Genomic DNA, 22599 nt, shown 5'->3' with positions numbered 1-22599 from the left:
AGAAAATACTAAAAAAAAAATACACTTTCAAACATTAAGGCTACAAGCTTTAGAAGAATTATGATATTTTTAACATTATTTAATAAAAATGATAAATTTTTAAAATTTAACACTTTTATATTTAGTATTTTTAAAGTACTAATAAATATTATTTTCTAAATATATAATTTAAATTAATCACAAAAAATTAATATAATACAATATAGCATCAAACATTGTACATCATTATTATAATACAGTGCTAATGTAATATAACATAATACAATATATACGCATTAAAATAATACAATACAACATAATACAATACAGTGTGCCAAATGCACCCCAAGATTATACAGCAAGTTGAATATTTTCTTTTTCTTTTCATTTTTGGGGATGCCACCTAGTTGAGCCTTGAGATAGTTAAATCTCTGGTGTGAAAAACATGAGAACTAAAAATTAAACCCACTCACATTGAGCATATGAAATTGAGTTGCAATTAAGCTGAATAATATCAATAATAACCAAAAAAAGAAAAAAAAAACTATACAGGATGTAGAGGCTTATTAAAGCCAGGGTATGTAAAATTGTTGTGCTTCGATTAATTTTGAAATCACAATAGCTGTCAATTGAAGGCAACAACACTTCAGTCTCAAATGACTATATAGTCTTGAAATATCAAAGTAAAAGACACAAATTCAATAAATAAAAAACTAAATTTTGTGCTAACTATATCCCTATTTTCGTAAATAAGTTGATAATTATTCATGCCTGACTATGATCGGAATCTAAATAAAAACAACTAACGCTATGATTGTAATCTAAATAAAAACTACTACATGCTAATAGGGGAAAACACTATTACAACTCTCTCAATCTGTATAAACTAATTTCAAGAAACTTGCCTCGAACTGGATTAGAAATGGGCTTGAATGGGCTTAACTCGGTTGGGCAGATTGATTTTCACTTTCAAAATGTTTATGAATATCCTTGAATGATACCGTGGCAGATCCCCTTCTTTTTGGTTTTGGTTGTGAATAATGTTCCCTCCATCCTGTCATGTAAATCACCTGCAAATCAAATATACCGATTTATTATAAAGTTAAAGATATTTTCTTTTTCCAAAACATCATTACACTACAGCTCAGATTGAATATTTATGATATTGAGGCCTAAGACTGTCAAGACACCAACTCATACTAACTTCTGATATGCCAAATTCAATCTGCCAAAAATTCGCACACGTTTTTTATGTGCTCAGTAATTGATGTCTTCCTTGAATAATCAGGAAGGTATATGGTATACCTGGCTTATTCATACATGTTTTCTCATTAACTAATTTTATTAATTTCCATATAAAGCAGAAATTGAAGTTACAGTTATTTTTTTGACGTTAGGGGCATTATTTTATGTAATTAAAAATATTTTCTGAAGGAAGAAGTTGAATAAGTTCACCTGGAAGGTTGCAGGGATGGAGCTATCTTCTGCTGCAAACATGGAATCATATATAGCGGCTGTTGCAAGGGCTGTTTCTCTATTTAGGATCTGATTCATTGATGAACACAATGAATTTCCAAATAAGAATTGATAAATAAGCTGGAGTCCTTTTATAACATGTGATTATTCTCTAATGGGGAAAGAGCTTCATAGTCATCTCAGAAGAAAAAGGAACATCATTATCCATGAAAGAAACCATACTTTATTCCTTTGTAGAAGAGCATTGGTTTCACCCATCGCACGCAGATGTTCTATCAGCTCCAGTGCTACACCAAACAGAGCAATAAGAAGAGAAGGTGGTGAACAAGCAAATGACTAACCAGTCTTAACATAGATAACAGATATGTAAGAAATTCAATACTAACAACACCTCCACCCCCTCCTCTAAAACCATCAAAATTTGTATTTTCTTTTATTTTCAAAAATAGAAAGGCAAATAAATACACCGTATTTATACGCATGCTACTTCGTATGTCACGTATATTTCACACAAGGACTGATATCTGAACTTCAATACAGGTTATTGATAGGACTTAGGGCTAAATTAGGGCTGACTTTTATTGATTAAATCAAAAGAAACAAACAATCAATCCTGACCTACAATTCGAGAGGTAGGTCAATCTCTCCCAAAACTCCTAATGGTTCCTAATACCACACAAAACTCAACATAGAACATAAATGACTCCATAATCTCTTATTTATAGCTAAACCCTAATTAATAGTAAAGTTACTAAATTGCCCCTGCCCCTAAAATTACTAAACAGCCCCTGCCCCTTTATATTTGCGCCTAACATAAGCTTTCATAGGTCTAACAGTTATATATGGAAAATAGCAAGAAAAATTTACAAGCAGAGAATTGAGAGTGGCAATGCTTACCGCTATTATATTTAACAGTGTATTGATCAACATCAACACTAGGAAGAGTGAATCCTGCTCTGGTCAAAAGATTACCAGCATCACGCACCTAAGCAGAAAAGCCAAAGTGCTATTTAATGCCCGGGAAACAGGAAAATAAAATTAAAAAGGTAACACGTTGCTGGCAGAAGACCAGAGATGATTCCCTCAAAGAAACACAGTAGATATAGACAAATAGACAAATCAATGATATAAACAATAATCTTTGCCATGGAAAAAATTAATAATAATAATAATATAAACAAAAACCTCCATGATAAGTTGTGGGCTAATAATAGGCATCAGTGCCAACAGATGAATTATTCCAACAATACAAATTTTGAAGTAGTGCATTGAGCTGATGCTAACATTTCAATTAAACAAACTTATGGGCATTTTCATTTTGCCACCATAAAGTACCTGTGCCAAAGGTGATACCCGTGGACTGATGCCTCCTTCACGCTCCATTTGAGCAACAGTGCAAGCTATTCTCAGTTCCCTGGTCATCACGACAGTCAAGTTGGAAAAATCAGTAACATAAGTCATGTCTCAGAGCACGAACTTCATTTAATTGAAATAACAGTGATAGACAACTTCAAGGTTTCTCCACCAAGAATAGCTCCTAAAAATAGGCCATCCGGCTTCAATGCCAATCTACACTGTCATAAATTCAAAGAACATGAAGATGTGTCATAGACGTGTACATAGATTTTGCACTAAGAAAATAAGAATATGTGAAGTGAAAAATGATAGTAGTTGTATATCGACAAGAAAGAGAAAATATGCCAATAGCGGTACCTTTGAATTTTTGCAACATAGTACGATTACTAGAAGGTACAAGGTATAAAAAAACTAGCCAAACTTATTACATAAGAAATCAAGATCAAAATCTAAGAATATAAAACAAATCAAAAAGGATAATTGAAAAAGAGTGCTACTCTTATCAACTTGTGGAGAATTACTGCTTTACTTTCATCATAAAGCATATGCAGAAATCACTATTTACTATTACGTGATCTTTTAAGTTAATTGATTTATTAATTGCTTGGTATTATTTTATGAGCAGAACTTCGTAGTTTTTCCAGAAGGCCAATAGGAGATAATAATCTTATTCCACTAACAGCCGCGATTAAATTATTTAACATATGCTTGTAAGTAATTAAAAGATTATAGTTGGCATGGTGGTGAACTCCAGATCCATTCTCTAGTTTATTGTATATAAGACAAATGAATTTGGTCCACCTAACCTTCCATTGATGATAGAGTTTTAACTTCCAACAGCATTTGTATTGCATCTGTACCATGCATCGTACTCACTCAGGTCAATACTAGGTGACAATCGATGCATAGAAAAGTTGAGACTTGATATTAACACTTAATCTGGTAACAAAAATATGCGTACCTGTATCATAGCCCCTGGGAGATCATTTGTCCAATGAAGCCCCAAGCAACTGATTGCCAAATCTAGCGAACTTCCCATCCACAAATAATAGAAGTAAGAAGCGAATATAATTCCTCCACAATAACATGCAGCACACTAATCCAAAGCTAAAACAAAAAACCTACATGCATACCTTTCTTTTAGAGGCAAAAATTCTTCGTCCCCAACCACGAAGCATGTTTCAATGTTATCATTATGTGCATCCTGCTGAGCATCTTTACACAATTTCAGCATATCATATGAAGTATCCATCATAATGAGCTTTTCAATGCCACCTAGCATTAGAGAGAAGATTCTGAGTAATATTATGACTATGAGTAAATGATGATTTCATTGTCAAAAGGTTCATTGGCAGAAGTTAGGACAAAGCATACAAGATCCTTCCACAACAGGACCATAAAGTTACATAAAGAAGTTAAATCACTCATGGAATCCAAAATTTAAAATTTAGAGTAAAGATCCGCCATACAACTAAGTTCTATTTAAATCAGAGAATTTATGGAGGAAATCAGGTTTTAAATTTTCAGAAACAACTCAAAATACAAAATTTGAACTGAAGATCTGCCATACAACTAAGTACTAACCAGTAAAATGAAAAAGATGAACCAAAACTTCTCTTGTTGCACAATCCCAGACACATGCAAGAATGTTAATATCATCAATAGCAGTTCCAAATTACAATCCATTGCGAAAGCTTATAAAAGGCAGATTCCAATTTATGCAAATTCAAAATATTTGAATTTATTTATGTAGCTTTTGCTTTCACTTCTTCAGTATGCTCTAATTTCCAAATAAGTCTCACCTAACAAGATGAAGATTTTGACTTTTTAATACTAAAAAGAGTCTTTCTTTACTGGTTCTTACCATTATCCCCAATTCAGTGGTTACCCTATGGTTCAAAGTTTCAATAAACCACCTCCAAAACTCAAAATTTTCTTTCTGCAGGACAACTGATAAAGAAGCAGGAAATAAGCAAAGATAGGAAGAGACAACAAAGGCATTAAAAAAAAAAAAAGGAGCGGAAGGAAATGAGAAAGAGAAAGACCAGATGAAAAGGTTATATTAGAGGCCATAACAGAGCCAAGAGGAAATGAAATCCAATACAGAATATCCCTAACAAAAAAACCCTAGAAATAAACTAACAAATAAGTAACATTGACAGCCCAAAAACAAGTTCCCTTTCAAACAATGACACAAGCAGACAATTGAATAAAATATTTTTGCCTCAATTATTTCAACATCTAGCAGCCCAAAGAGGACCTATTGACCTATTGGTATACAATCATACTCAGGTACTCATGTGTAATACTATGTCAATTTCACAACAATGCACAAACAGTAAGTCAAAAGATATTAAGTCTTTTCCATTCTACAAAATCCTTCAGTGTCCAAATATTTCATTAAATTGCATTAGATAGCTAACAAGTAAACTCACCAAGCTGTCCTACATCAAGTACATAAACCATAAGCAATGTAGTTACAGCTTTAGGAAGTTATCTTTGCACATATACAACCAATATGATTTTTTTTTTTTTCTTATTTCATTATATACAGAAGACTGTTTAAGATGTTTCCTCTTATAAGATCGTAAAAGATGATAATTGCTCAACTCTTCCCATAATATTATGAACCATATTTAGCTTCCATTCAGTTCTGACAGATCCATCTTAACAGCAATATCCCAGGATAAGTAGCATCTTAAAATTCTACAAAAGCACTGCTTCCCATCTGCTGATCGTATTAACAGCATCCAACTCAAAAACTACTGTATTTTTTTTTTTTAAATAATAGTAAGGCATTATGTAAAAACAACCACATCCTTGCGATTTATATACTATCATTGAATAAAGATCATCATACCAAAACATTAGCAAGAGCTGTTTACAAAGCTGAAAGAGAAAGTAAATTGTTAAATTTATTCTCACCACGGCCACGTAACAATCGCCTTACAGCCTCCATAGAACCCCCTAAACATAATGCCGTAGGAAATGTTTTCCTACAATCCTACAAAAAAGCAAGCACATGGCTCACTCATTATAAAACAACCCAGGATTATCAAAAGAACAAAAAAAAAAAAAAGAGAGAGAGACCAAAACAAAGAGTAAAGAAGCACTTTTAGGAAATATTATCAAACATGGCAACATAATCGAAGATTAATACCAATTTTCCGTAGATTTAAAGCATTGATATACAAAGTCTCCTTTTTAAGAGATTATCACAATAATAGCAACGACAATGATAGAGATATCAAAGAACATAAACTTATAAGCACAACTTGTACCTCCAATCGATCTAATAGATTCTCTGCAACAGCATCTACAAAAGAGTCATTTGGACGCGTCAACCATGCAGCTCGATCCCGCTGCCACCAGAAGCAACTAACATTAGAGCTAATACTGAGGCTCTCTAAACCCTAAAACTTATCATACAATTAACACATATGCTAAACTAAACCAAAAGCATAATATAACTGCGACTGCTCAGCTAATACGATGTCGTATAACTCAAAGTCACAAAAAATCTTTGTTTTCTTCAATACTAATAAATTGAAAAGCGAATTCAGCCAAAAATTTCAAATTTCTTTAACTATTACTGATGAAATGTTATAAATTAAGGATTTTTTTTTTTTTGTTTTCAATCTTTTAAATTTGAACTTACTTGTTTGCGTTTGAGGTGGCGATCGAAGATGCTGACTCTTGAGCTGCCGTTGCTAGTAGTCTCGAATCCATTGTCCGTACAGAAAGAACCGGAGGGAACCAGAGCGTACGGTTCGTTGTTTGCTCTTCTTCTTCTCAATAGCAATGAACTTCTCTGAAACGCACCGAACGCTCTCATTTTGCTATTTCAGCAGTGAACTCGGTTCTCAATTTCATAGTTGCTTATGCTCTAGGACCTTTCTGTATATATTTGAAAGTTAAATAAAATATATGTATTTAAAGTAAACTAAAAGGAGCATGATGTCAATTTGCTGTTGGGTTGGATATTTCCCCCACCAAAATGTGTAAGTCCACGCCCTTCTCAAAATTTATTTATAAAAATTTCACATTACTTTTTTAAATTGAAAATAGAGAAAACCTTAAATAACTAATCAATTGCTTGACTGCCATATATTCCAACAGAGTGCAACTATGAGCTCCAGTTCAATCTTGCTTCTTCTTTCAGCCACAGCTAACAGTAAATCTTTATACTTCAGAGCTTTTACTTCGTCTCTAAAAGATACGAGTCACTAAGTTTTCTGAGAGCTTTACATTCAAACAGCGTGTGGAAAATAGAATTTTGTATTTTTTTAAGAACAAAAAGGGAAGTTCTCAATTATCAGTAGCTGAAGCTGAGGCAATTTTGTAGGCTTGGGTATTGTAATTAGAAATTCTGAAGGCAAGTTTATAGTAACAGCCATAAAGCCTACAAAATGTTTCGATAAAGTTGATTGCGTAGAAGCTGAAGCAACCAAGTTCGAGGCTAGAAGTAGATGAAAACAAAGGATGTTTATCTTGATTATACGCTTTACTGTGTATTTGTCCAAGATACAACACACTCCAATAGCCACCAATAATGGCTATCCTGTGAACTAGAAACTATTTACTTCCTGTGAACTAGAACCGGGGTTCATTGTATATATATATATAATATTCTCTCTTGGACTTGTTAACCAAGTTGAGGCTAGAAGTAGATGAAAACAAAGGCTGAGACTGGTTCACAGGAAGTAATAAATTTGTCCAAGAGAGAAGCATGAAGAGGCTAAAATAAGTCAAGATACAACACACTCCAATAGCCAATAATGGCTTTACTCACTACGCACTTACTAAGTTAGATTCGATCACACTTATTTTGTATTGTGGTTAGATGACATACCAACCCATCCTCTATATTTATTCACAGAGTTGAAAGATTGAAAGTTATCATTCCTTTCAAAAAAAAATTAATCCATTACAAAATTTCTCAATTTTTACTTCAATAAATTTCAAATGATAAATAAACACAAATTTTATAATCAATAAATTTTATGAAATATCAGATTTTAACTATATCTTGTTTGTTAGTTTAACCGATGCTTAATAATTAGGATCTAATTAACTAATTGTTTCAATTTAAATTTAATTTTTAATTATTAAAAATAAAATGAATTTTTTATAATTAAAAATTTAAAGAGGATGCAAATACAACTGCTCATTTTCTTTAATTTATTGGCCCCTGACAAATCCTAAAATTACAAATATATACCAAAATAAAAACAAAATAAAATTATCAATCCACCGGATTTTTTTTATAGTGAGTAGTTAAAATCGCTAAGCAGCTCACACCCTCACCACTTGAAACTGAAAGCATGTCATTGATATCTCTGGCTTCTTCTCAGTCCGTACTCTTCTCTTCCACAAACCCAGCTCACAATTTCTCTTCACTTTCGCACAGATCTTCGAGAAATGGGAACTGGGTTTCTGGGAGAAACAGACTCCATGCAAAGTCTGCAGACCCTGATGCAGGTACCAGCCAAGTAGGTGATGCTTCAAGTGAAAGTAAAAGTGGCAGTGCATCAACTTCTTTCTTGTCTGTTCTCTGTCCCTTGCTCAAGCTCTTCTCTGTAAGTATGAATGAATTCTCTGTCGAATATAAACGGTGAAAATTAGAACTTTTATCACTGGTCTTCTGAATTCTTCTATTTATTCTTGTTTACTCGTTTAAGTATTGAAAATTGAACTGATTCTAGTTGTTGACATGCTTGAACATTTGACAGAAAGTTAGCAAGGTTCTTAATTTTACGTCTATCTTATCTAAGAGTTCAGGTCGTAGGGTTGATTGAAGTGAATACGTTAGAACTTGTATGTGTGCAAGTGCTGATGATTCTGCTTAATTTTGAAAGCACAACAGCGTTGGGTAAGTGCGTAAATTTACTTGGTAGCTAATGCTTACCAACTATCCGCCCACTTGTATTCGGTAGCTTATGATATCAGGGGCTTCATTGTGCATACACTTAATATGCCTCTTAATACGAATAAACTGTATGACAATAACTAGTCATGAATGAACAATACTAAAGCTGTTTCTATTTTCATATGATTTTGTTTCTCATTTGATATTCTCAAGAAGGATACTCTTATTCGTCCAAAGTTGGTCGATCAATTGTGTTAATAAGTTTTATGCTTATATTTTCCAATTACACATTTTCAAGAATATTAGTAAACATTAGTAGTTTTGGATGACATATTAGGGTATGATATTAGTAGTTTGATGATTTTTTTCCTTCACTTCACTAGTGTGTTCATGTTACATTGCAGGGAGGAGATCCTTCTCGTGAGCGAAATGACACTTTGGAGGTATTTACTTTAGATATTTTCTTGTTTTGCATTCATAGTGAGAGTGCTGGCGGATCGTAGAGGATTTCCAATCTTTTATGTCTTAATAACATAAGGTATCATTTGCATGCTACTTGTGCACTCAGGGGCTGGGGAGAATTCTTTACATGCTTGCATAAATATTTCATTGAAGTAATTCTAAAGATTCTCAATTTCCGAACAACTTAAATCTTCTAACAGATCCCCATTCCTCTTTTTTTGTTGCTAAATAATAGGTGGCAACATCTTCTCTGTCTACCTTGGCAAGATTACCATGGGGATCAAGATCATTATCAGAGGGTTCAGATACCCAAGAGATCAGTAATTCAGACTCTCCCACGCGTTTGCAACTGTTTGAATTTGGTAAACTTCTTAGTGATTGTACAATCAATACTTGTTATTACCAATGCTCGTCTGCCCATGCATGATAAAAAAGAATAAGTATAGCAGTTGGTTTAAAAATATGGGAATATTAGCTTTATGATTTAAACCATTTATCAAGACAATATGGAGTATCAATTTTGATGTGGACCGTAAACCCTAAACCCTTGTAATGTCATCGCTAAGATGCACTCAACATCTTAGCCAAGACATATTATGTTGCAATATTTTTTAAGATAAGGAGACTCCTGGCTGAGTCATTATACATGAGACAAAGATTATCATACTGCATATTTAAAATTTGAGTTAATAAAGATTATCATACTGCATATTTAAAATTTGAGTTAATATCCATAGACCATAGGGATTATAAAAGTCCCAAGATGAGCTTTATTAACATCTTCTATCAACAGAGGCATGCCCCTTTTGCCGGAGGGTTCGGGAAGCCATAACTGAGCTAGATCTTTCTGTAGAGGTGAGAAATGGGCACAAAATCTAAATTGGAACTCTGCTATTTCATTTGATTTCCAATATTCTATAGTTGCTCTTCCGGCCCTTTTTTGAGCAGTTAATTTCTCTTTGCTTTCTAGTCTATTATGCTCTGGCCATTTACTTTGATAGCTCAATGCAGAAATTTTTTCATGATTTATCATGAACTTTGGGAGAAACTTTATTTTTCCCTGAATCTCCTAGGATTAATATTTAAAGCAAAACATGTCCTCCTCTCTCTCCCTTTGGGACTACTGAAATAGTATGAATCTAATGCAGCAATCTTTCACTTCATAAAAGTAGAGGACCTCAACTCCTGGAACTTTTTTTGTTCTTGCTCTATATACCACAAGGATTTCAGTGAGCAGAGAATGCCTAAGGAGTTGGTGATGACCATAAACATGTTGCAGTATGATAGAACTGTGTCCTCTTGCATTTCTGTTGGCTACTTTTACGTCATCTGCTAGCATAGCTGTTAAAGGTGCGTCTAGGCTGAAGATTACCCAGTTTTCACCTAGGCCTTAAAGCACATGCCATTGGAGCATGTAATGTCAAGTAGATTTTAATTTTCTTTATATTATGTTGATTCTTCTGCCTGTTCAAGAGTTTGGACATTGGACTGGGTAAGTCTAATTTTGACTTTGATCACTGATATTGAGATTTGCAATAATGTGGTTGGTTAGCCTACTCTAATTTAATTATCAGGTTGCTCTATTGCGATTTAAAGAAAAAAAAGGGAGACAAATTTAAGCTTTGTGGTGTTTGCCTAACTTTGCAAAAGAATTTGCCTGCTTAAATTTGAATGTAGGTATAGAACTCTTCTGTAATCAATATACCTTTTTTCCTTAAACAACTATATTTATCTACCCGCTGATTAATTGTCATTTGGCTTTTCTGATGTCAGCTTAGTGGATGTATGAACAGGTATTTCCTTGTCCAAAAGGCTCCATTAGACATAGAGAAATGGTCAGAAGATTAGGCGGGAAAGAACAGTATGTGGTTCTGCCCTTTAGTTTTTATTTTTATCACGAAGCTGTTGCTTGTTTTATTTTTGATAAGTTAGTGCCGCACTTCTCCTGAGGAAATTTTTTAAGAATTGGATAAATTATCAACTGTCATTATGCATGTTGGATCATCTTGAAGGTTAAACTCAGGAATATGCATGCTCTGGATCTCCTTGAACTATTTCAAAGATGCATTATTCTTGCAAAAGATCATTTGTTTTATTCACTTTATTTGTCATATTGTTTCACTTTTTCTCTGCATATTTTGTACAGTTACGAAAATTTCAATGCAGGTTCCCTTTCCTGATTGACCCAAATACTGGTGTTTCAATGTATGAGAGTGGTACGTTGTGTTTACTGATAACAATTCCTTTACAAATGAATTTCTCACTCCCTTTCATTTTTCCTTATGAGTGCTTCAGCTTTATATTATTCTGTACCGAGGACAATAATGACAAAATATGGAAAAAGTGAAATTTTCATTTCTTGATTTTTGGGATTTAGTTTGGTGAACTTGCACTTTTTAATTATCAATGAACCCATATGTGTTGCTTTTATATATCTATCCTATGTTAATGCTCTTGTTGACCTTAGTTTGTCACTTTTAAAGTTTTGTTTAATGCATTCTTCTTTCTTTTTCTTTTCTCCTTTTTACTTTTCTTTTATAGGTGATATTGTCAACTACCTATTTCAGCAGTATGGTAAAGGAAGAAGCCCTTCGACAGGGCTGTTGGAAAGGTGCTCAACATTTGTTTGCAAAAATCTCATATTCTGTAGGAGTGTACATTCCAAGCATGAATTCCGGAATCACAATTAGCATGAAAGTGTATTGGCCAGGGATTAGGAGCTCATGTAATATTATCCTTGAGGCTGATACCAAATTTGTTGCTCGGTTCGCTAATTAGTTTTAAGAGTTTGTTCAACTCTAATATTCAATACTCTTTCTGTGTGTCTTGTTCAACATATTGCGTCATGCAGCACATTGATGACGGGATGGATGCCAACAATTTTTCGAGCAGGTAGAGGAATGACATTATGGGAGAAGGCCAGGCCAGACCCCCCTTCCAAAAAGTTGGAACTTTTCTCATATGAGAACAATCCAGTAAGAAATAAAATGTTTTTCCTATAATAATTTCACTTTTCACATGATTGGGTTACCACACATATATAGATTCTCTATGCATGAGGTGATAGTGCAGGATACCTCTTCAACATGTTTTTCTCCTGTACTTATTCTTTCTCCTATGCCATGCATAATCATTTCCGCCTTTTTCCTCTACATTATTCCCAGTATGCACGAATTGTGCGTGAGGCACTATGTGAATTGGAGCTTCCTTACATCCTTCAGAATGTGGGAGACGGGTCTTCCCGAACAAAGTTGCTTGTCGATATAACTGGATCCAAAGAGGTTTGTTCCAGATAATATTTAATAATCTTGTAGCTACATATTCAGTGAACTTAAGTTGCTCTTGTTGCCAAGAAATGTGGCATTGCATGCTTTCTCACAGCATGTATGTCTTTTCATGAGTGCATGTCTGATATTCTGATTTCGAAGCCTAAAATGGAAATTTTGCTGTAACTTTTTCAGGTGCCCTATCTAATTGATCCAAACACCAGTACTCAAATCGGTGACTACAAAAAGATCTTATCTTATTTGTTCCAGTCATATTCAGCTTCCCCTTCCCCTGTGTAGTTTACTCCGTAATATTCTCTACTCAATGTAAGCTAATTTTACACCTATCTACTTCATGTCTTAAAACAAAGTTTTCTGGTGTTAACATGTATCTATATGTATATAATGAGCCCTGTAGGTTGTGTTTGCCGATGGCTCTGGGTTGTGCTTTTCAAGCATAATTATCTCTATTTGCTGAGTAATAGTTAATCATTATTTCTCGATAGGCTCATATCAAGCTATCATTTTAGGCACCAAAGTCCAACGGACTGGCATAAAAGAAAGAATGATAGATTGCATTTTTAAAAGAAAAAAGTTAACAAACGCTAGTAACAGTTATAAAACTTCTTAATTGAGGATACTGTTGTAGTCTCTTGATATGATATTACATGAATGATGAAATAATATCCCTAGCTAAGAATGTTAAAAAATTTTGTGATTCCTCTCAAAATTGGTATGCATCCACAGCTCATGCTTCTTGCTTAACGATTTCTAATCTAAAATTCCATCACATTCAGCCAAAACAGATTTTTCAAAGACCAAAACGTGAGACTTTTTCAGTTCCAAATCTGTTTCTTGGGTACTTAGAAATCAAAATTTTGAAACTTTCGTCAAGTTCAGAATTCATAATAAAGGACAAAGATGTTCCTATTACATCAAGTTCATATAATTTTCCATTGATGATAAAGGGTCAGGAATCCAAAGGTAACTAGTCAAAAACAATCCATATGTGCCTCTAAAAGGACAAACCATCCATGTGAAATGGATACGTCCAAAATACTAAGATATAAAACATGAGAAAACTGTAGGTGTGATCAATTGCAAGCCCTCATCCTGTATCCCTTACATATGAATGATATCTGTGTAACTAACAATTTGATTCAGAAAGGACAGGTCACACGCTTACAACATCTGCGGCAAGATGCTCACGCCTACTTTGAACAAACTTCTTTTGAAACTGTTCAAAGCATCCTTCCTTTATTGCTTCCCTTATTGATCGGAAGAAGCCCAGATAATGGTGAGTATTATGTCTGCGCATCAAAGAAACTCACAATTATTAGTATATTTATCATATTACAACTGTTACCTTTCTTATTATCACTCAAAGTGAAGAAAATAATACATTTCTAGAAGAATCTGAGCCAACATTTCATGAACATTGAGAAGATGATTGATGTATGCTTTAGTATGGTTCTGGCATGTATAGCAGCAACAATCTTCAACTATCGGCGTTGCATCTTTCCTGGAACAAGAAGCAAGCATGAAGATAAGTCGTGAGAATCTTGCTAGAGAACATAGCTAAATTCTGATTTTCTGAAGTCACATACAAACTATATGTAGTCACCAAAATCCAAACTCAGGCCTCTATGCTGCATTTAAAAGAACAATAAAAGCTCAAAATATCAAGAGTTGGAGAGGGAAAAGGCCCATTTTTGCTGAGATTATCTGAGTTTCTACACAAAAAATAACCTATATCTACTGACGAAAACTAAATTTAGCTGTCCAAGCAGGAGTTCTTTTGACATTTCAATCAGAATGTAAAAATATAAGGAGGAAGTGGCAAATAAGAAATCTTTATAAGAATTTACAAGAGTCCCATGCCTTTTCCACACTATGGAGCCATTGATATATCAAACATATCTCAAAACCAGCCAAAAAAGATGAAACAAAACAGACCAAAACTCTCTCTTTTGCTGAAAAATATAGATAAAAGCGGCTTGTAAGTTGTAGTTTACTGAATCAGATAATGAAACATTGAGACTCAAGCAATACTTTGGGCAGAGCACTCAAATCCAGTGAAAAACTACCTAATGTGCAGATAAAAATGAAAATGATATTTAAAAGGTAAATAGGAGAAGAAGATATTTGCAGAAACAATCACGAAAATAAGGCTCCTATTTCAAGAACCTGAAGAATAATAAGATCAAATCATTCACCTGTACACTGTTGCTCTTAGATTTATCTTTGTCCGATCACTTCCTTGATCACTCAATTGATAATTGTAATCATTTTTCTCCGTTCTGTCCAGTGGAAAAGTAAGTGCAAAGCCTCCTATTGTAAGATGGTAAATATAGCTGCAAAACAATCATGAAATTCGTAGACTTCAGTGACAGATCCTCATGAGGAAAAGATGTGATGAAAATACAAAGTGTAATGAGCCACATACGCCGAATCAAAAAGATCCACTCCGGCAGCAACCCCCTGCAGGACCTCCTCTGTAAGATGTCAAGACAAATTTATTTTAAAAGAAAAGGAAAAAAAGGGAGCTAAGGGTACTCAGTTGCAGACAAGAAAAATTTATTTGCCAATATACGACTCTAAAAATCATCTTGCCACAGAAATACATTCAAACCAATAATTCACAGCTATGAGAAGCTGTCCCATGAAATATTTTGCATTCAAGATCTGAAATAGTTCTTTTAAGTAAGTCAAAACAATGTTTCCCGAAGATGTGAAATAGTTCTTTCAAGTAACTCAGGAAATTGACATTCAATCTGAACATTTAATAATTAATTGACATACAAAATTTTCTATTGTACAGAAAACATCAAAAAAAAAATTCCCTTTAATTTCTTTCTGCAGATGAAATTCTGGAAACGTTAGAAACTAGAATATTTACGCAACAAATTTCTTTCACTGCAAATATTTCTTTTGGAATAAATGGAGCATTCAATAATAGAAAATTGTAAAAATGATGAACAACATATCATAATAAAAAATATTGCAACCAGTTGTGACAAAATTCTCCCAAGCAACTAGAGATAAGACATGACTTCTGGGCAATAAATAGACTAATAAAAGATCGAAGTATAGAAATGGTGAACATGATACCTGGCAATCCAAGCCCACATATCATGCGTGGCCAATCCTTAGGTAAATTATCCTGAGCATTTGGTAGCACCATTACAGATATCATCAGTGAAAGTATAATATATTTCAAATTAATACAGCTAAAAGTCCCTAAAATGTATAGAAACAGATTCATTAAGCACGACTCTAGAAAAATAAAATGAATGAAAATCACCAGGAAAAAGTGGCTTACTTATGGTTGATAATATCTAAATTAAACTTGCAATGTGAAACTATTCTGACAGGCAATCATTTCTACATTGTGATTGAATGGGCTTTTGCAGTGAAGATCTTTTGTTGCAAGGCTCCTAATATATTAGAGAGAATTTATGTTGACTGTGCAGCATTTGGAAGCAAGGAACAGCTTTGCTTTGGGCTTCTTTACACAATATAGACTTAATATTCTTAGGAGTTTTTTTTCATTGGATAACACAATTCTTTCCTTTTTCCATTTATTTCTTCAATGAACTTTTGGGCAGTCTATTTCTCGTGTGTAATCTATAGTTCCTGTGAATTAAATCTCCACTCTTTCTTTTCTTCTAAACTACACTTCCCGTAATTCATTGCCCGAATAAGGGAAAAACTTGAATCTTTCATATAAAGAATATTTAACTTACTGTGACAGCATTTAGGAGAGAAGGACGTTCCTCCATGCTCTCTCCAAGCCCAAAGCCTCCAATCCAGTAACCTGCATAAATTATCTTCACATCAATGTTAAATTAACTTACTGTTTCTTAGACATCAAGATCTCATGTAAATACCTGATACATTTCTTACAGCTACCTCTTGGGCACATCGTTTCCGTTCTTCAATGTTAGACCCACCAACAATGGATCCAAAAACAGCCCCACCTGCCTAAACTCTTATCATGAGTATACACACAGACATATGTGAATTTTAAACATATAGTATATAGTCAAAAAGCTGTAAAGATAATATGTACAAAGTTCAGATATCAGTTACACAAAGATAAAGATTATTGCTCAAATTTAAAAAAAATAATAATTATTAATAAGTAAGATAAACGGTCAGCCAAGACTTCTCAGGCGCCGTTAAGTATTCTTATAATGCATTCACAGTTGGCAAATTAGGCAAAATATTACACGTTATTAAGCATGCCTCTCAATCAAAGGCATCTACATGCCCACAAGTTTCAAGAGTAGCTGTTTGATATAAAAAATTTTGGAAGTCATAGAAGTTTAATGGCTGCTAAATGTCTGATGTGCCCACAGGAATATTATCTACCACATTGAAACACCAAAATAAAGGATCAAGTCAAAACTAAAAACTATATTATGAATAGAAAACCATGATTATCAGAAAATTCATAGACCATAGTACTGTATCATTTTATATTACTCAGAGGAAAACAATTATCAGGGCCAGAAGCTAAAATTGTGACTATATTTTACCGGACTCCTTGCAATGCATTCATCAAGCCACTTCACAGTTCGGTCCACTGAGGTCTTGTTCCTCTTATTATTTGCCCATGCAGGTACCTCATCAGCCAAAGTGGCCCATAGGTTTGGCTTCATGGAAGTAATCATTTCCATGTATTCTACAGGCTTAATCTGCAAGCATATTATAAAATTAAAATTACTTGCAAAACATGATTTTACAGGAAAAATAAGATAGTAACTTAATGGAAGTTAGATTGTGTACCAAACGGCGACCGCAAGGAGTCTCAAAAGATGCTCCAGTTTTATTAGTCGAACCACATTCTGGGAGGCATTGAATAGAATCTCTTGCTACGGCTGCAAATCCGTATTCATGCAGACCAACCATCTGGTGGAGACCTCCAATACTTGATATTGTTTTCGGTGACGGGCCTTCTGAGCTGCATATTAACACAAAATAACAAAGAAACCTCATTGATATATAAATATCCTCTTTCTGCGGGGAAAATCATCAAAACAAAAATTAAAATAATCACATGAAACTAGTGCCAAGAATGAATAATGTCGGTCTGATACTGGTTTCTGTTGGGATCCAAGCATGTTATTAAGAGCACATTCAGTGAGATTGATATATAACTAAAAGACAAAATTAAGCCAAGAGTTTATGCAGATGAATTATAAGCCAACCAAGCGTAGAAGCCTTTCATTTTGCTCACTATTGTTCCTAATGTGACACTCAACTTCTCCCTTGAACTCCAACAATCTCCCTCTTTCACATTTACTTATATGAAAGCATCAATCCAACCCCCCCTCACAAGTGAAATATTCATTCCCCTTTAAAGAAGTACCCACCTATCGAAATTTGGAGTCATGTCTCCCCAGCCAGCCTCCTGGCCTATATTTACACACCTCTTTGAAACTTCCCTTCCAGAAGAAACCAAAGTAGAACTTGCCCCTTCTCTATGTGGCAAACTTAGGGGTAGAACTCACCTTTAGAAACCATTCATTAAGATTTACATTATTTAGCCAATATTGGATTTCCGCAAGTAACACTTCACAACCACCATAGCTATGGGAGTCCATCCCCAACTAGGTGCATCATTCCCAACCAGGTGACTTCAGAGATCCTAATAGTGGTCACCATGCCCGTAACATCAGTCATCAGTTAACACTAGGCACAGTCCCTGCTCCTTAGAAACTGGGGAGTCCAAGGATTCATATTGAATAAAATTATTTCACCATAAGAAAAATTGCAAAATATCTACACTAACTAGCAAAAGACATGAATAAGTAACCTAATTTATATACATATTTTTATTATTATAATCCAGTGAGTGGCGTTCGAAGCCTAGACCTCTTGTTTACACCGAAGAGATTTTACTAACTGCACTGTTGATCACATTTCAGTAACCACACAAACAGATACTGACTAATCTATTCTCAAAAAAAAAAAGATACTGACTAATCTACTACTGCAAAAAAATCAAAACTAAATTTTATAACATCTAACAATCAAGAAGCTAAAGTGAGCACAAGAAGCAAAGTGCAATAACCACAAATCTTTCTCACAAGTCAAAACGCAAAAAGATTATGCAAGAGCTTTTTTTTGAAAAGATAAAGAGATGGGTATTTCAGTAAACTCACAAATGGAGTGGACTGAACTGCAGAAGATTAGAATCCGGAGAAGGAAGAGAAGAGAGGAGGTCAGGGGAAATAAAAATGGGCAGGCCTTTACGGGTTGAAAGAAGAAGACAAGGCGTCTCAATTGGGCTCGGGCAGCTGCCCAGATGGACCACTCCTGCCCGCGCCTTGCCGCTGCTCAGCGCCTTCACCGCGAACTTCATGCTCTCACCTGCAAAGTTTCTTCTTTGCTGCTGGGTAAAAGGACAGGGGAGGGATTTAATAAATTGAAATTCATTTTATTACTTCTATAAACCCTAACTAAACCCATCCATTAAAATTTAGTATAAAATACACAGATGACAATAATTAATTTTTTGAGAAGTAATCGTGTTATAAATTCCCGTACAATTATATTGTACCTAGTAATGTAATATGATTAAAGGATAATGTCATATCGTTAAAGAATAAGGTTATATTTATTTAATTGAGATACTTAAATTGTATCTTAACTATGGCTAATCGAATTTTACTATTTTAATGAAAAATAATAAAATTTAATTACCAACTATTACTTGAACCAATCAAATAATATTATATTATTTACTATAAGTTGGATATAAATTAAGTATCTCAATTATTTGAATGAGTATAGTATTATTGATAATTAAATTTGTTAAAGAAAATTAAAGAAAGAATGGTTCATGTGAATCGAATGGTTTGTGGCAATATAATATTATATGGCCAAGATCTATTTATTAATTTTTCTCATGATATTTCATTTTAACTTTCCTAATTTATCTTTAAAAAAGTTCTAATATGTCTCCAAAAAAATACTCTTTGATCACCTTAAACTTTTGCAGATATGATTAGCCACGGCTGCTGCAAAGAGAATGCATAATTTCAAAATCAGTCAACACATATATATTTAAAATTTGGGGTTCATATGAAGAGAATCTTTGATAATCATATCAAATTTAGGAGACAAAAGTTTGAAATTTTTAGCAAATCTTTTGTTTAAGGCACCATTTACTCTTTGCCCCAAAGCATATGTATTGATGAATTACAGTATAATATGTAATAGTTAGTCCTTTGATTTGAAGAAAAATAAAATGGTGAAGACAAAAACAAAGTAAATCTCACCTACACAGTAGTGTTAGTGTTAGTGTCACATGTCATTAGATCCTTCAAATCTTAAGAAAAAAAAAATGATATTAATAGAAGATCCGAGTGCCTAATGGATTTTAACGTTTAAATTTTACTATTTAGGGATAAATTGTTGCAAATAGAAGGACTATAGATGTGCAATCAAGAAATCACAGTATCACACAAGGCAAGCAAATTTAGCTAACATAAAGAGATCAAAGTAATTTTCACTAATGCTTACATAATATTACTCAACAATAAGAAACAAGTAAAACAAAAATGACAATTCAAAGACAAGACTAATTCACCAACGAGGTGTTGGTTCAGCTGGCGCCAACTGAATCTCTTAGGTGGTTCGACTGGGTTTATTCTCCAGTTCGAGTCCTCTAGGAGTCGCCCTCGTTGGGAGGACTTTATTGGCACCCGACCCGAATCCAGAATAATCGGGGCCCAATATAGTCACCGGATATCGGATGGATAAGACAAAAAAAAAAAAAGACAAGACTGATTCACTCAACATAAATGTGACCATTTGACATACAAAACCCCTTCTTTTTTTCTGTTTAAGTAGACATCACATGAGATTTACAACAAGAGTATACAAGTAAACGAACTCAGAAGATGTTGTTCTTTTGTTACCATGCATTTTAACATCAAAGATGTAATGGATAATTAGAAAATTAGTGACTTATTTGATAAAAATGAGAAACATTAAATACTCAAAAGTGTTATTCTCCCTAAAATAAAATGGAAAAAGACAGTAACATCTAAAGTTTGGCTCAATGAACAACTAGACCCTCGTTAATTATTTGAAGAATATCCATCTAAACCTCATTCCGTTAGTCAGTTTCTCTTGTTTGGAAGCTGATACAATTCTTTGGGATATGGACGTGGCATCTTGATGATCAAATTGCATGGCATCATAAGTGGAGTCGTTGGTGAGATCTTGTTCGGTTTGTATTTTCTTATATTGTGCTTGTTTTTTGCTCGTTTCATGTTCAAGATCGGATATCAGTCCTTACTTTATGGATTTTTGTTATCACAATTTCTTTCTAAGAACAAAGTGAAATGAATAAGAGTGTGTACGATTCTTTTGAACTAATCAATGGTTGTGCAGAGGAGCTATAACCTCGAAGTGCCAGTAATTCACTTTATTTTGTTTCAGTCAACAACATTTTTTTTTTTTTTTTGTCTTTACAGTCTTAACAGAAGCAGGGAATTATATACGGTATTTACTTTGGTATTCATTTAGTATTTAAATAGGTTGATATTTTAATATAATCGATAAGAATGAAGTAAATCAAAACATTCAATCAAATGATTAATTGTCTCTATCCTAAGTAATGATTAAAAAAGATTGATTGTCAATTAATATAAATATTAATTGACTTAATATTTGCCGGTCAATCATTATTCCCAAATTATGTTAATTATATCATTTTATTTTTCATGTTTCAAATACTAAATTGAGTTGTCGTAAACGTGAATTAATAAAAAGTGAAATTTAAATTGCTTATATTGTTTTTGAAAAGTTTTTATAGTACGAGAGCGGGATTGGGAATCCTCAAATTCATGGGTTTTGGCATAGTCACAAAATTTACTATGGGTTTCCGAAGCATGGTGGTATAAAAGAAGAGAAAGATATGAATTCCTTTTCAATTGTTCTTCATTTTCTTCAAAAAAAAATTAAAAAAATATAAATTTTGCTCTTATTAATTTGTGAGCACAAAGACTCAATTTATACAAGTACTTCAAACATGAAAAAGAAAAAGATACAATTAACATTATTTGGAAATAAGGATTGAGTAGTAAAAATTAAGTCAATCAATCTTTATGTTGATCGACAACTAATCTCTCTTAATCATTAATTAAGATGGGGACAATTAATCATTTGATTGATTTTTTTAGTTCCATCAATATTACTTGCTTCTTATCATCCTCTCTCAAGCTAACAAAGGAAATTTTTTAGAAATTGGAATCACACCTTACTTATGAAAAATTTAAATCATTGATTTTAATTTAGTGAGATAATAATTTATACAGTAGCTAAACAACGAAAATCAGCTACTGGAAATGACAAATGAAAATAGAAGCAAAACAGAAGAGAAAGGAAACCGAAACAAAAAAATAAAATGAAACCCGAGGCCTGCACAGGGCAATATCCTTAAAACAGATTTACCACCTACTGGAGTGCTTTAGGTCTGCTGGTAACTGTTTCCTAGGATACAACATCAAATTCCGGCGAACCACAACATCGAACTCGATTAGAGAAAAACAGACAACGAAGAAGGAGGAAAGAAAAACAAGTGTGCTTTGTGCTGATTTTTCGAGTGTCCAAAAAACAGAAGAGGAGGTGTCTTTTTATACTCATGTGAGGATGTAACAGCTGCTTTGTATTGAATTTTCGAATTCAATATGTTTTATTTAATTGTTATAACAACCAAATCAATTCAATGAATTGATTTCAAAATTGAATTAAAAAACACGTGAATTATATAATAGCTAAGAAATAATTGTTAAAGCTATTACAAATCCTTTGAATTCAAAACGTGAAACTGTTACAATAAAAAATTCAAAAGGAAATAAAAAACGTGCCAAGTTTGCATGGATGATTTTGGGCTGACATTTGCGTACGCAGGATGTGCGGGCGCACACGAGTTCAACCAAATCGGTCTTGGATTTGCACCCCCCCTGTGCACAGGCATGTGGAGAGAGCATCTATCCTTATAATTCTTACTCATGCATGGTTAAGTGTTTATATATAAACACTAATCCCTAGGCTTCTTTTTCCCATGTGGGATAAGCCTCATTTCCTTTCAAATTTTCAATTTCAAGGGTGAACTTTGAGAGACAATTTCTCATTCACCCAAGCCCCATTAAGAGAAAATAAGATTATACT

General features: G+C 33.6%; 3 protein-coding genes across 5 annotated transcripts; 1 reads left to right on the top strand and 2 right to left on the bottom strand.

Annotated features, from left to right (window-relative positions):
* Positions 1-559: 559 nt before the first annotated feature.
* LOC102623554 (putative methyltransferase At1g22800, mitochondrial) lies at positions 560-6689 on the bottom strand. Of its 2 annotated transcripts, XM_015530240.3 has the most exons (12): positions 6470-6689; positions 6093-6173; positions 5737-5815; positions 3945-4086; positions 3773-3842; positions 3618-3665; positions 2965-3029; positions 2791-2869; positions 2353-2440; positions 1678-1742; positions 1435-1524; positions 560-1049 (listed from the first exon to the last, which is right to left on the bottom strand). In XM_015530240.3, the coding sequence occupies exons 1-12, from the start codon at positions 6644-6646 to the stop codon at positions 918-920; spliced, it is 1116 nt and encodes a 371-aa protein (XP_015385726.2). In that variant the 5' UTR covers positions 6647-6689; the 3' UTR covers positions 560-917. The 2 variants fall into 2 exon arrangements, with proteins under 2 accessions (XP_015385726.2, XP_006478261.2); XM_006478198.4 differs by lacking the exon at positions 3618-3665 and having other exon boundaries at positions 6470-6687.
* A 1398-nt stretch (positions 6690-8087) lies between these two features.
* LOC102623835 (uncharacterized) lies at positions 8088-12878 on the top strand. Its single transcript, XM_006478200.4, has 10 exons — positions 8088-8390; positions 9085-9123; positions 9378-9504; positions 9936-9997; positions 10936-11003; positions 11309-11358; positions 11684-11753; positions 11994-12117; positions 12307-12423; positions 12604-12878. Exons 1-10 carry the CDS (start codon positions 8136-8138, stop codon positions 12706-12708), a joined length of 1017 nt encoding a protein of 338 aa, XP_006478263.2. The 5' UTR covers positions 8088-8135; the 3' UTR covers positions 12709-12878.
* A 460-nt stretch (positions 12879-13338) lies between these two features.
* Positions 13339-18935, bottom strand: LOC102624314 (uncharacterized). Of its 2 annotated transcripts, none has more exons than XM_025098495.2 (10): positions 18579-18935; positions 17200-17374; positions 16950-17108; positions 16321-16392; positions 16155-16238; positions 15520-15571; positions 14855-14903; positions 14625-14762; positions 13811-13930; positions 13339-13718 (listed from the first exon to the last, which is right to left on the bottom strand). In XM_025098495.2, the coding sequence occupies exons 1-10, from the start codon at positions 18776-18778 to the stop codon at positions 13583-13585; spliced, it is 1185 nt and encodes a 394-aa protein (XP_024954263.2). In that variant the 5' UTR covers positions 18779-18935; the 3' UTR covers positions 13339-13582. The 2 variants fall into 2 exon arrangements, with proteins under 2 accessions (XP_024954263.2, XP_006478264.2); XM_006478201.4 differs by having other exon boundaries at positions 16155-16225; positions 16299-16392; positions 18579-18933.
* Positions 18936-22599: the final 3664 nt, after the last annotated feature.

Source organism: Citrus sinensis, chromosome 3 (assembly GCF_022201045.2).
Source record: "Citrus sinensis cultivar Valencia sweet orange chromosome 3, DVS_A1.0, whole genome shotgun sequence".
Taxonomy (NCBI): domain Eukaryota; kingdom Viridiplantae; phylum Streptophyta; class Magnoliopsida; order Sapindales; family Rutaceae; genus Citrus; species Citrus sinensis.
The sequence above is the reverse complement of the archived record's forward strand: the minus strand, read 5'-3'. Positions and strand labels throughout refer to the sequence as shown.

Bases quoted from the DNA above. Each gene is read 5' to 3' on its own strand.
- LOC102623554 (XM_015530240.3), bottom strand. From the start codon at position 6,646: ATGAGAGCGTTCGGTGCGTTTCAGAGAAGTTCATTGCTATTGAGAAGA. The intron at 5,816-6,092 runs GTACAAGTTGTG...GCTTTTTTGTAG, and splicing joins ATCTATTAGATCGATTGGAG to GATTGTAGGAAAACATTTCC. The intron at 3,666-3,772 runs GTACGCATATTT...TGCATGGTACAG, and splicing joins TCCCAGGGGCTATGATACAG to ATGCAATACAAATGCTGTTG.
- LOC102624314 (XM_006478201.4), bottom strand. From the start codon at position 18,778: ATGAAGTTCGCGGTGAAGGCGCTGAGCAGCGGCAAGGCGCGGGCAGGA. The intron at 17,109-17,199 runs GTACACAATCTA...ATATGCTTGCAG, and splicing joins CTCCTTGCGGTCGCCGTTTG to ATTAAGCCTGTAGAATACAT. The intron at 14,904-15,519 runs GTATCATGTTCA...GACATCTTACAG, and splicing joins ATGTGGGCTTGGATTGCCAG to AGGAGGTCCTGCAGGGGGTT.
- LOC102623835 (XM_006478200.4), top strand. From the start codon at position 8,136: ATGTCATTGATATCTCTGGCTTCTTCTCAGTCCGTACTCTTCTCTTCC. The intron at 9,505-9,935 runs GTAAACTTCTTA...TTCTATCAACAG, and splicing joins TTTGCAACTGTTTGAATTTG to AGGCATGCCCCTTTTGCCGG. The intron at 12,424-12,603 runs GTTTGTTCCAGA...TAACTTTTTCAG, and splicing joins ATATAACTGGATCCAAAGAG to GTGCCCTATCTAATTGATCC.